The sequence below is a fragment of the Carcharhinus amblyrhynchos genome, chromosome 35, assembly GCF_965287045.1.
Source record: "Carcharhinus amblyrhynchos chromosome 35, sCarAmb.v2.hapA, whole genome shotgun sequence".
Taxonomy (NCBI): Eukaryota; Metazoa; Chordata; class Chondrichthyes; order Carcharhiniformes; family Carcharhinidae; genus Carcharhinus; species Carcharhinus amblyrhynchos.
Genome location: NC_137358.1, coordinates 8,971,755 through 8,985,570, shown reverse-complemented (window position 1 = coordinate 8,985,570; position 13,816 = coordinate 8,971,755). Strand labels below are relative to the sequence as shown.

Genomic DNA, 13,816 nt, shown 5'->3' with positions numbered 1-13,816 from the left:
ATAGAGGGAGGGAGGGTGTGGAGTGGGGACACAGAGGGAAGGAGGGTGTGGAGTGGGGACACAGAGGGAAGGAGGGTGTGGAGTGGGGACACAGAGGGAAGGAGGGTGTGGAGTGGGGACACAGAGAGAAGGAGGGTGTGGAGTGAGGACACAGAGGGAAGGAGGGTGTGGAGTGGGGACACAGAGGGAAGGAGGGTGTGGAGTGGGGACACAGAGAGAAGGAGGGTGTGGAGTGAGGACACAGAGAGAAGGAGGGTGTGGAGTGAGGACACAGGGGGAAGGAGGGTGTGGAGTGGGGACATAGAGGGAGGGAGGGTGTGGAGTGAGGACACAGAGAGAAGGAGGGTGTGGAGTGAGGACACAGGGGGAAGGAGGGTGTGGAGTGGGGACACAGAGGGAAGGAGGGTGTGGAGTGAGGACACAGAGAGAAGGAGGGTGTGGAGTGAGGACACAGAGAGAAGGAGGGTGTGGAGTGAGGACACAGGGGGAAGGAGGGTGTGGAGTGGGGACACAGGGGGAAGGAGGGTGTGGAGTGGGGACATAGAGGGAAGGAGGGTGTGGAGTGAGGACACAGGGGGAAGGAGGGTGTGGAGTGGGGACACAGAGGGAAGGAGGGTGTGGAGTGAGGACACGGGTGAATGGAGGTGTGAGGTGGGCTATACAGATGGACAGGGGGGGGGATGTTTGTGGGCACACAGCCAGACAGGGCGAGGGGGTGATGGTGGGCACAGACAGACAGGGCGAGGGGGTGACGGTGGGCACAGACAGACGGGGTGAGGGGGTGACGGTGGGCACAGACAGACGGGGTGAGGGGGTGACGGTGGGCACAGACAGGCGGGGTGAGGGGGTGACGGTGGGCACAGACAGACGGGGTGAGGGGGTGACGGTGGGCACAGACAGACGGGGTGAGGGGGTGACGGTGGGCACAGACAGGCGGGGTGAGGGGGTGACGGTGGGCACAGACAGACGGGGTGAGGGGGTGACGGTGGGCACAGACAGGCGGGGTGAGGGGGTGACGGTGGGCACAGACAGGCGGGGTGAGGGGGTGACGGTGGGCACAGACAGACAGGGCGAGGGGGTGACGGTGGGCACAGACAGACGGGGCGAGGGGGTGACGGTGGGCACAGACAGACGGGGTGAGGGGGTGACGGTGGGCACAGACAGACAGGGCGAGGGGGTGACGGTGGGCACAGACAGATGGGGTGAGGGGGTGACGGTGGGCACAGACAGACGGGGCGAGGGGGAGATGTGATTACAGTAACCATTCCCTCTGGTTCCCCACAGGGGGCGTTGCCATTCGATGATGACAACTTACGACAGTTGTTAGAGAAAGTGAAACGAGGGGTCTTCCATATGCCGCACTTTATCCCCCCTGACTGCCAGAACTTACTACGGGGCATGATCGAAGTGGATGCAGAGAAACGCCTCTCGGTCAGTAGCACGGTGCCTCACACACTCCGCCATGTCCTGTCTCTGACTCCTCAACACACAGACTCACCGTCAACACCAGACAGAGGCTGTTACCATGTTGGGGGGGGCGAGTGTTACCCCATCAGGGAGGATTATCAGTGCTATCCAATCAGGACTATCATATTACTGTATTGGGTCTGGGGGGGGGAAGGATTATCAGTGTTACCCCATTGGGAGGGGGAGAGGGATCAGTGTTACCCCATTGGGGGGGAGAGGTATCAGTGTTACCCCATTGGGAAGGGGGAGAGGTATCAGTGTTACCCCATTGGGAAGGGGGGGAAAGGTATCAGTGTTACCCCATTGGGAAGGGGGGGAAAGGTATCAGTGTTACCCCATTGGGAGGGGGAGAGGGATCAGTGTTACCCCATTGGGAAGGGGGAGAGGGATCAGTGTTACCCCATTGGGAAGGGGGAGAGGTATCAGTGTTACCCCATTGGGAAGGGGACAGGTATCAGTGTTACCCCATTGGGAAGGGGGAGAGGGATCAGTGTTACCCCATTGGGAAGGGGGAGAGGTATCAGTGTTACCCCATTGGGAGGGGGAGAGGTATCAGTGTTACCCCATTGGGAAGGGGGAGAGGTATCAGTGTTACCCCATTGGGAAGGGGGAGAGGTATCAGTGTTACCCCATTGGGAAGGGGGAGAGGTACCAGTGTTACCCCATTGGGAGGGGGAGAGGTATCAGTGTTACCCCATTGGGAAGGGGACAGGTATCAGTGTTACCCCATTGGGAAGGGGGAGAGGTATCAGTGTTACCCCATTGGGAAGGGGGAGAGGTATCAGTGTTACCCCATTGGGAAGGGGGAGAGGTATCAGTGTTACCCCATTGGGAAGGGGACAGGTATCAGTGTTACCCCATTGGGAAGGGGGACAGGTATCAGTGTTACCCCATTGGGAAGGGGGAGAGGTATCAGTGTTACCCCATTGGGAAGGGGGAGAGGTACCAGTGTTACCCCATTGGGAAGGGGGAGAGGTATCAGTGTTACCCCATTGGGAAGGGGGAGAGGTATCAGTGTTACCCCATTGGGAAGGGGACAGGTATCAGTGTTACCCCACTGGGGGGGAGAGAGGTGTTGGGGGAGGGTTTCCTCTATTTGTAGGTCGCCTCTCTGATGTTTGGTGCAGTCGCCATCTTGGTTTTCTCTATAACTGGAAATGTCTATTCTGAGTTCTCTCATTAAACGCTTTCCTTTCTCTCTCTCCTCCACAACCTACCCGCTGGCCATAGCTGGAACAGATACAGAAGCACATCTGGTATCAGTAAGTACGCACTGCGCCACAGGGAGCAGACCCAGCTCAGTGTCATGGCTCGGGCCTAAACCTTCAGCAGTCCCTCACCCAGTCACCGCCCTCTGACTGAGACTGAGACAAAGCCTCAGGCCGCAGGCTCCCCCTCCTCCCCGAGCTTGGCTTAGCCGGGCCAAACCCATATCCCATTGGGACCTTGCAGCCGGTGGGGGGGGGGGGCTTTAATCCTGGCAGTATACAGAATCCCTACAGTGCGGAAGGAGGCCATTCGACCCATCGAGCCTGTGTCAGCACCCAATCCATTTTTCTTCATTCCTTTACAATGTCTTTCCTCTGTCTCTGAATTCCCTTTGTAACTGGGAGTGGGGTGGAGGGGGGGGGGTGCTGTAACTGGGGGGGGGTGGAGGGGGAGGTGGGGGCTGTAACTGGGGGGTGGCGGAAGGTGGGGGAACAGTATTTTCCCACCACTGGAATCGTAGCCGGGAGAGGGGGGGACATGGACCGTGCAAAGATTCGTTGAGCTCAGGTGGGACTTTCCGGTCTTGGGACAGGCACGGCCGGGGGGAGTCCCGCCCGGGGAGTGTACTTGCTGTAACTGCGGGAATAGTGGGTGCTTCCTAACAGGAGGAGGTGGTGGAAGTGTGGATGTGAGGGGGGGGGGGGGGGGGGGGGTTAATTAACCCATCGCTTCCCCAGTCCCTTACTGTGAGGAGGTCTCAGGATTCTAACCACTGAGCCCCCACCGTCCCTCACTCCCTGATTAAACATCTAGACTTCACATTCCCCACTGGGGAGATGGTGGTGTAGTGGTAAAAATCGCTGGAGATAGTGAGGTTGGGGGACCTGGGTTCAAATCCTGCCAGATAAGATTCAATTAATTTAGTTTTTTTTAAAAAATCTGGAATTGAAATCGAGTTTCAGAAATGAGTGAGCAGGGCAACTATCATTGATAAACCCATCTGGTTCCCCTTTAGGGAAGGAAATCTGCCATCCTTACCCGGTCTGGCCTCCGTGTGACTCACGATGTGGAGATGCCGGCGTTGGACTGGGGTAAACGCACTAAGAAGTCTCACAACACCAGGTTAAAGTCCAACCGGTTTATTTGGTCGTAACCTCACAAGCTTGTGGAATTATTACCAAATTACTTGTAGCTTGTGGGATTACTGTCAAATAAACTGGTTGGACTTTAAGCTGGTGTTGTGAGACTCCACAGACCCGCAGCAGGGTTGATGCTGAACTGTTGCCTAAAATGGTGAAGTGAGCCACTGAGTTCAAGGGCAGTTAGGGACATTCTTGGGGACGAGTTCTCTGTCTGGGGAGTTGCCCTATCGGGGGCTGGTTCCCTAAGATAGAAGGATACCACCCCCTCCATTTCTTCCTACCCCTGCCCCGAGAAGCTTTATACTGCCCAGAACCAACCAGGGGAAGGGCGGTGCTTATTTTTAAACTGTCTTTGGGTTGCGGACCAGATTAATTCTCCCAGTCAGGTCAAGGCAAATTACTGCCGGAATCTGAAACAAGAACCGGAAAATCTCAGCAGGTCTGACAGCATCCTGTGGAGAGAGAATAGGGGCCAACGTTTCGGGTCTGGGTGACCCTTCGTCCTGACTCGGAATGTTGGCGGGTTTTTCCATTCGCTGCTCTCCCAGGGAGGCGGCAGCAAGGGACACGTGTGGGCCAGGCGGGGGTGGCGTCAGAGTTCCGTGTGGTCACCTGGCACGGTGGGATTTGGCCTCGTGTCCTTGGGGCCGGCTGAGGTCGATCGGCAGTAACGGGGCCCGTGAGGACAATCCTGAGGCCGTTGGTCTGTCGTTTCAGGGGCGGTAAGAACGAGCCGGAGCCGGAGCAGCCGATCGCGCGGAAGGTGATGATTCGGAGGTTACAGTCGGTGAGCGACATTGACCCGGACGTGCTGGACAGTATGAACTCCCTCGGCTGTTTCCGAGACAAGAACAAACTCAAGCACGACCTCCTGTTTGAGGAGTAAGTGACCCTCCTCCAGCTGCAGAATCGTACAGCCCCCTACAGTGCAGAAGGAGGCCATTCGGCCCATCGAGTCTGCACCGACGACAACCCCATCTGGACTGCAGCGATTCGAGAAGGCAGCTCACCACCAAGGGGCAATTAGGGATGGGGCAATCAATGCTGGCATAGCCAGTGATGCCCAGGCCAGTACTTAACCTGTTGCGACCTCTGCTACCCGTCGTCACAGCGGTTAGCGCTGCTGCCTCCCAATGCCAGGGACCCGGGTTCGATCCCCGACTTGGGTCACCGTCTCCCCCATGTCCGCGTGGGGTTTCCTCCGGGTGCTCCGGTTTCCTCCCGCAGTCCGAAAGACGTGCTGTTTAGGGTGCTAAATTCTCCCTCGGCGTCCCCGAGCAGGAGTGTGGCGACTGGGGGATTTTCACAGTAACTTCATTGCGGTGTTAATGTAAACCGACTAATAAATAAACTTAAAGCTGGCACTTACAGTGGAGCCCTGAGGCCGTGCCACGCTGTCAGAGGTAATGTATTTTTCTGATGAGACATTAAACCCAGGCCCCGTAGGGTAGACGCACATCCGCAGGGGAGCGCTCCCCGGTGCTCTGGGCCAATATTTATCCTTCAGTCAATGTCACATTTGTGGGAGCTTGCTGTGCACAAACCGCCCGCTGCCTCTCCGACATCCAGTGGCTTTGGAGATGGTCCAGTATGTGTGAAAGGTCTTATAAGTCTGTAAAATATAGGAGCAGAAGTGGGCCATTCGGCCCATCAAGTCTGCTCTGCCATTCAATCATGGCTGATAGGATTCTCATCCCCATTCTCCTGCCTTTTCCCTCGATCCCCTGAGTGAGCAAGATCCTATCTATCTTTGTCTTAAAGACACTCAATGACCTGGCCTCTGCAGCCCTCTGTGGCAGTGAGTTCCACAGACTCACCGCCCTCTGGCTGAAGAGATTCCTCCTCGTCTCTGTTTTAAAGGAGCGTCCCTTCACTCTGAGGTTGTGCCCTCGAGTTCTAGTCTCTCCTACTAGTGGAAACATCCTCCCTACTTCCACTCTATCCAGGCCTCTGTAGCTTTCAATTAGATCCCCCCCCCCCTTCATCCGTCTAAACTCCATCCAGTACAGACCCCAGACTCCTCAACCGCTCCCCATGTGCCCTTCATTCCCGGGATCATTCCTATATAAATGCACGTCTTTGTTTTTCCAATGCGTTCATCGATGTTTCTTGCTACTCAGGGAGAATCAGGAGAAGATGATCTACTTTCTGCTGTTGGACAGGAAAGAACGGTATCCAAGCTGTGAGGATGAAGATTTGCCTCCCAGGAATGACATTGGTAAGTCCCAGGTTACAGTAAGAATTCTCACAACACCAGGTTAAAGTCCAGCCAGTTTATTTGATAGTAAACTCGCAAGCTTTCGGAAACGGTGTTCCTTTGTCTGGTGTGTGGAAGGTTCTGATCAGAAACAGAGCATATAAAGGCACGCACAGTGTACAGAATACTGATTAGAATGCGAGTCTTTACAGTCAATCTGCTATTCAAGTCTTAGAGGTGCAGAAAGTGTGAGTGGAGATAGCATTAGGCGTAGGTTAAAGAGATGTGTATTGTCCTCAGACAAGACAGTAAGTGAGATGTTGCAAGCTCAGGCAAGTCATGGGGGTTACAAACAGTGTAACGTGAACCCAAGTTCCCGGTTGAGGCCGTCCTCATGTGTGCGGAACTTGGCTATTAGTCTCTGCTCAGCGACTCCGTGCTGTCGTGTGTCGTGAAGGCCGCCTTGGAGAATGCTTACCCGAAGGTCAGAGGAAGTCCCAGATTTACAGGGCTCCCCAGAGAGGGATGATCCCATGAACACTCTGTGTGCGCCCCCCCCTGGGAAGGCAGGCAATGGCCTAGTGGTATTATTGCTAGACTATTAACCCAGCTAACGTTCCTGGGGGAACCCGGGTTCGAATCCCACCACGGCAGATGGTGGAATTTGAATTATTAAAAAAATCTGGAATTAAGAATCTGCGGATGACGGTGAAAGCATTGTCGGGAAAAACCCCACCTGGTTCACTAGTGGGTTAGCCCTGCTGCCTCACAGCGCCAGGGACCCGGGTTCGATTCCCGGCTTGGGTCACTGTCTGTGTGGAGTCTGCGTGGGGTGAGGGGGGAGGATTTGAGGAAAAGCTTTTTTGACCCAGAGGGTGGTGAGGGTCTGGAATGCGCTGCCTGGGAGGGTGGGATGCCTCACATCCTTTTAAAAAAAAAGTACCTGGGTGAGCACTTGGCACGTCAGAACATTCAGGTACAAACTCCACTCGAGCAGGAATTGAACCCAGGTCCCTGGCGCTGTGGGGCAACGGTGTTCAGCGCTGGCGAGTGGGATTAGGTGGGCAGGTCAGGTGTTTCTCGTGCGGACTCGATGGGCCGAAGGGCCTGCCCTGCGTGCTGTGCGACTCTCTGGTTCCAGCCCGCAGGCTCGATCGGGATCTCACGCCGGTTTGTTCCGTCTCCTCTTCTTTCTCCCCAGACCCCCCCCGGAAACGCGTGGACTCGCCCATGCTGAACCGTCACGGCAAGCGTCGGCCTGAGCGGAAGTCGATGGAGGTGCTGAGTGTGACAGACGGGGGGTCTCCGGTGCCCGCTCGCCGCGCCATTGACGTGGCCCAGCACAGCCAGCGGTAGGTGGCGGCGCTGTCGATGGGTCGGTGGGGTGGGGGTAGTGCGGAGGGGTAGCCGGGGCGAGCGCGAGGTGGAGGCACAAACCTCGTGGCTCTGCCGGAAAGTTACCACCAACAGAACCACGATAAACACCACACGGCCTAACCAGGGACGGGGCTACCTAACCTGGCCTGTTGCCTTCTCCAACATGAACCCAGCCACTGAGTTTGGTGCGGCAATAGATGGAACAAGTAGCCAGCCACTTGCTAGCACAGAACTCACGTATACCTAGAAAAAGATACGTGCTGTCAAAGTTTTTCATCTCGCACTCACTGCTTTCCTGAATTTGACCTGATGAGTGCAGGGTGGAAAATTTTGATGGCATGTCCCTTTTTCTCAGCAATGTTAGTGAAAGCTTTGCCCTATGGTAGCCTTGTAGGGAAAGGATTCTGGAAAATAGTCCAGTAAGATTAGCTCATAGTTCACAGATCAAAATTAAAGCAAAGACGCTGGAATCTAAGATATTGGTGGAGTCGCTGAGATGAAATAAGACTGGGTGCAAATGGCATTCCACCCTCACCCCTTGGGACTATCTTTGTTGGAATCTCTGCACATCAGAAGGTTGCCATTGATTCCAGGCCCCTATTCCACCGTGGTTGTCTTCACCAGTCTTGGATCAATCTCCTCCTCCTGACCCGCTGCACTGTTGGGGGCTGCGGGACTTGAGAATAAAATCCAGGCCGACACTCCGGAGGGAGTGCTGCACTGCCAGAGGAGCCGTCTTATTTAGGATCAGACACTAAACAGACGTTAAGCCCATCCGCCTGCTCAGGTGGGGGAGGTCACAGATCCCAAGCTCACATCTTGAAGAAGAACAGTGGCCACCGTTCATCCCTCAGTCAACATCACTCGATAAAACCGGTCAAAACCCCCGTTAGTCTTCCTGGGAACTTCCTGTGTATAACTTGGCTGCCTCTTCTCCAACAGTAACTACTTCAGAAAGTACTTCACGTTCACTGGCTGTAAAGTGCTCTGAGACATGATGAGGTTGTGAAAGGTGCTATATAAATGCAACATCTTCCCTCTCTTCCCGTTTCTCTGTCTCTCTCTCAACCTCTCAAGCTTTTTCAACCTCTCTCAATCTCTCACTCAATTCCATTGTTCAATCACTCCCTCTGACCCTCCCTCTGATCCTCCCTCTGACCCTCCCTCTGACCCTCCCTCTGACCCTCCCTCTGACCCTCCCTCTGACCCTCCCTCTGTCCCTCTCTCTATCTCTGGCTTTCTCTCTTGTTCAATCACTCTTTCAACCTCTCTCTCTCTCAATCGCTCTCTCAATTGCTATCACTTTCTCAATCTCTTTCTTTCTGGGTCTCTGTCTCTCCTTATCTCTCTATTTCTCCCTCTCAATCACTCTCCCTTTCAACCTCTCTTTCGCAACACCTCTTTTTCTCAACACCTTTCTCTCTCTCTCTCTCTCAGCCTCTCTCTCTATCTCTATTTCTCTCTCTCTCTCTCTCTATCTCTCTCTCTCTCTATCTATCTCTCTCTCTATCTATATATATTTCTATATCTCTATCTCTCTCTATATCTCTCTCTCTGTCTCTCTCTCACCTGGGCTCTATGCAGAATGTATCCGAGTGACATGTTGCTGTTCTCTTGACCCAGGTCTCGGTCGGTGAGTGGAGCATCGTGTGGCCTGTCCTCCAGCCCCCTGAGCAGTCCCAGGGTAAGTGGATGTCAGGCATGTTCTAGCCTCGTGTACCGTGTGGAGCTCTGCAATGATGGCTGTGCTAATGTACACATGAGCTTCCCAGCTTGGGTCTGCATACATTCAGAGACATGTGCACATATGCACGCACACACAAACACACACACATTATACACTCACGCACATTGTACACTCACACACACACAAACATACACACACATATATGAACATGAGAAATAGCATCAGGAGTAGACCATTTGGGCCAACAAGCCTACTCTGCCATTCAACAAGATGGTAGTAACATTGACCTCAACAAGATGGTGCCATCCTTGACCTGAACAAGATGACACCACTGTTGACCTCAACAAGATGGTGCCAACATTGACCTTAATAAGATGGCGCCACTGTTCACCTCAGCAGTTTGGTGTCCATCTCATTTCATGCACAGAATTCGCCTCAGGGACAGGGAAAATAAAACTGAGGATCTGAACTTGCTGCAAATGTGCAGCCGGACGTCTGTCTGAGGAAACTGTGCCCCTGGCTCTGGATTTCTCCACGAGAGGAAAACATCCTCTCAGCGTCCACCTCAGAATCAAACCCACTCAGGATCTTCTAAGTTTCAATGAGATCACCCGTCATCCTTCCAAACTCCACAGAGTGTAGGCAGTAACTGCTCAACCTCTCCTCATAAAGCAAATCCCTCCATCTCAGGAATCAGCATCTTGGAACCTTCTCTGAATGGCCTCCAGTGCAGGTACAGAAATCATAGCAGGAGGAGACCATTCAGCCCATCATGTCCATGAGGTGTCCTTTCTAGTCCCATCTTCCTGCACCCAACCCATAGCCCTGTAGCTTACAGCTCTTTGGGTGTAGATCCAAGTACTCTTTAAGAGAGTTTAGGGTCTCTTCTCCCCACCAACTCAGGGTAGCAAGTTCCAGATACGCACCACCCTCTGCGTAAAAAAGTTCTTCCTCATTTCCCCTCTACACCGACTGTCACTTACCTTGAGTCTGTGTTCCCCGGTTCTAGAATCCTCCACCAAGGGGAACAACCCTGTCCAATTTATCTCTTCCCTTCATAATTCTGTACATCTCAATCATGCCACTGCTTACAGATGTGCAGGTTAGGTGGATTGTCCATGCTAAATTGTCACTTAGTGTCCGAAGGTGTGTAGGTTAGGTAGATTTGCCATGCTAAATTGTCCCTTAGTGTCCAAAGATCTGCAGGTTAGGTGGATTGGCCATGCTAAATTGTCCCTTAGTGTCCAAAGATCTGCAGGTTAGGTGGATTGGCCGTGCTAAATTGTCCCTTAGTGTCCAAAGATCTGCAGGTTAGGTGGATTGGCCATGCTAAATTGTCCCTTAGTGTCCAAAGATCTGCAGGTTAGGTGGATTGGCCATGCTAAATTGTCCCTTAGTGTCCAAAGATCTGCAGGTTAGGTGGATTGGCCGTGCTAAATTGCCCCTTATTGTCCAAAGATATGCAGGTTAGGTGCATTAATGGGGTAAATATCTAGGGTTACAGGGATAGGGCACGGGGAAGGTACTCTGTCAGAGAGGGGCCAAATGGCCTCCTTCTGCACTGTAGGTGATGCATAGAATTATAGAATCCCTTCAATACAGGAGGCCATTGAACTTGCACCGATAACATTCCCACCAAGTAACCCCGGGTATTTACCCTGCTAATCTCCCTGACCCTAAGAGGCAAATTAGTATGGCCAATCCATCTAACTTGTACATCTTGGGACACAATGGTTCTATGATTAAGTAAGGTGACCAAAACTGCATGCAGTAGTCTAGGCGTGGTCTCACAATAGGGAAGAGCCGGATTAATGTTCTACCCAGGGTCACATCCATGGATAGTGGATGCCTTGATGGTTATTTTCCAGACGTTGCTGGATTCCGGGAAAGTGCCGGAAGATTGGAAAACGGCTAATGTTACGCCGTTGTTTAAGGGTGCCAGGCAAAAGGCAGGGAATTATAGGCCTGTTAGTTTAACGTCTGTTGTAGGTAAAATGTTAGAATCCGTCATCAAGGAGGAAATAGCGAGGCATTTTGAAGGGAACTGCTTGATAGAGCAGACGCAGCACGGTTTCGTTAAGGGGAAGTCGTGTCTGACAAATTTATTGGAGTTCTATGAGAATGTGTCTAGGGCGGTGGATAGAGGAGAGCCGGTGGATGTGGTCTTTCTGGATTTTCAGAAGGCGTTTGACAAGGTGCCTCACAGGAGGTTATTGCAGAAGGTCAGGGGACAGGGAGTTGGGGGTAGGGTGTTAGCGTGGATAGACGATTGGCTGTCAAATAGGAGGCAGAGAGTGGGGGTCAATGGGTGCTATTCGGATTGGCGGATGGTGACTAGTGGAGTGCCCCAGGGGTCGGTGCTGGGGCCTCAGCTATTTACCATTTATATAGATGATCTGGAGGAGGGAACCGGGTGTAGGGTGTCGAAATTTGCTGATGACACCAAGATTGGTGGAATGGCAAATTGTGCGGAGGGTGTGGAGAGTCTACAGAAGGATCTAGATAGGCTGGGCGAATGGGCCAGGAAATGGCAAATGGAATTTAATGTTGGCAAGTGCGAGGTGGTCCACTTTGGTAGGAATAATGGTAGGAATTATTACTTACGTGGCGAAAAACTGCAGCAGGCGACGGTGCAGAGGGACCTCGGGGTCCTTGTGCATGAGTCGCAAAAACCCAGCTTGCAGGTGCAGCAGGTGGTCAGGAAGGCGAATGGGATGCTGGCCTTCATAGCGAGGGGGAGTGAATATAAAAGTAGGGAGGTCTTGCTGCGGCTGTATAGGGCATTGGTGAGGCCGCAGCTGGAGTACTGTGTGCAGTTTTGGGCACCGCACTTACGCAAGGATATTTTGGCCTTGGAGGGAGTGCAGAGGAGGTTTACTAGGCTGATACCGGAGTTGAGGGGGTTGAGCTATGAGGAGAGGCTGAATAAATTAGGCTTGTGCTCGTTAGAGTTTAGAAGAATGAGGGGAGGTCTCATTGAGACGTATAAGATGATGAATGGGATGGATAGGATAGAGGTGGAGAGACTCTTCCCGCTCAGAAAGGATAGTAGGACTAGGGGGCACAGCCTCAAGATAAAAGGGGGGCAGTTTAGAACAGAGTTGAGGAGGAACTTCTTCACTCAAAGGGTGGTGAATCTCTGGAATTCTCTGCCCGTTGAAGTGGTGGAGGCTGCCTCGCTAAATATTTTTAAGATGCGAGTTGATGGGTTTTTGATAAGAGAGGGGATTAAGGGTTATGGGGAGAGGGTGGGAAAGTGGAACTGAGCCACGACAGATCAGCCATGATCTTATTGAATGGCGGGGCAGGCTTGAAGGGCTGGATGGCCTACTCCTGCTCCTATTTCTTATGTTCTTATGAATGTTGGGGCCACACGGTGAGGGAAACCCTTTTGCCGGTGACGGTAGTAACTCACATTGCCCACTGGGGTACACTGCTGAGCCATGTGGTGCCGCCATTGCCAACAGTGACACCAGGAGGTGATCAGAGTCACTGCAGCACTGGGATTTCCTGGAATATTCAACCCAGGGACTTTGCAATGTAAGGCTGACTTCTGATCCAGTTTTTGCCAATTCTTTTTTGTTTTCCCTTCCTCCGGTGATTGCCGGCAGCTAAAAGCATCATTTTTGGGGGAACAATTTGTCCAGAGGCATTTTGCAAAAAGTCTTTTAAAAAAAAAATCATCTCTTGATGACTTGGCCCATTGGGAATACTCAAAGGTCGTTCAGGGTTACAGATCCTCTCCTATCTCCACTGATGTGCTCTGAGGAAGGAAACGAGTCCGGGTTAATCCCTGCCTGTTTGAGATCTTTCCACTCTGGTCTCCGACACAGGGATCATACAATCCCTACAGTGCTGAAGAAGGCCATTTGGCCCATCGAGCCTGCGCCGACCACAATCCCACTCAAGCCCTATCCTCATATCCCCACATATTTACCCCGTTAACCCCTTCCCCCAATCTACACATTCTTGATGTGGAGATGCTGGCGTTGGACTGGGGTGGGCACAGTAAGAAGTCTCACCACACCAGGTTAAAGTTCAACAGGTTTATTTGGAAGCACGAGCTTTCGGAGTCACTCACCTGATGAAAGGGCAGCGCTCCGAAAGCTCGTGATTCCAAATAAACCTGTTGGACTTTAACGTGGTATTGTGAGACTTCTTACTGTACACATCCTTGGACGTTAAGGGGCAATTTAGCATGGCCGATCCACACCACCCACCCATGGTCCGGCACAGTGGTCAGCGCTGCTGCCTCACAGCACCAGGGACCTGGGTTCGATTCTCGGCTTGGGTCACTGTCTGTGTGGAGACTGCACAGTATCCCCATGTCTGCGTGGGTTTCCTCCGGGTGCTCTGGTTTCCTCCCACATTCTGAAAGATGTGCTAGTTAGGGTACATTGATCCAAATGGGCACTGGACTGTGTTGACTAGGGGAATTTCACAGTAACTTCATTGCAGTGTTCATGTAAGCCTTACTTGTGACGAATACATAATAAACTTTTATCTTTGGACACTAAGGGGCAATTTGGCGCAGCCAATCCACCTAACCTACACATCATTGGAGTGTGGGAGGAAACCAGAGCATCTGGAGGAAACCCACGCAGACATGGGGAGAATGTGCAAACTCCACACAGACAGTGACCCAAGCAGGGAATCAAACCCAGGCACTGTGAGGCAGCAGTGCTAACCACTGTGCCATCTGAATTGACCCCCATAGGATAAACGAGATCTTACGAG

General features: G+C 52.8%; 1 protein-coding gene across 3 annotated transcripts in view; it reads left to right on the top strand.

Moving 5' to 3' along the window:
- Positions 1–13,816, top strand: part of LOC145361763 (serine/threonine-protein kinase BRSK2-like) — a 134,534-nt gene that overhangs the window by 104,450 nt on the left and 16,268 nt on the right. For all 3 annotated transcript variants that reach the window (XM_080217720.1, XM_080217721.1, XM_080217719.1), the window contains 6 exons: positions 1,285–1,431; positions 2,698–2,729; positions 4,536–4,700; positions 5,939–6,036; positions 7,217–7,367; positions 9,016–9,076. In XM_080217720.1, coding sequence (XP_080073846.1) covers positions 1,285–1,431; positions 2,698–2,729; positions 4,536–4,700; positions 5,939–6,036; positions 7,217–7,367; positions 9,016–9,076 — 654 coding nt within the window. The remainder of the gene's footprint in view (positions 1–1,284; positions 1,432–2,697; positions 2,730–4,535; positions 4,701–5,938; positions 6,037–7,216; positions 7,368–9,015; positions 9,077–13,816) is intronic.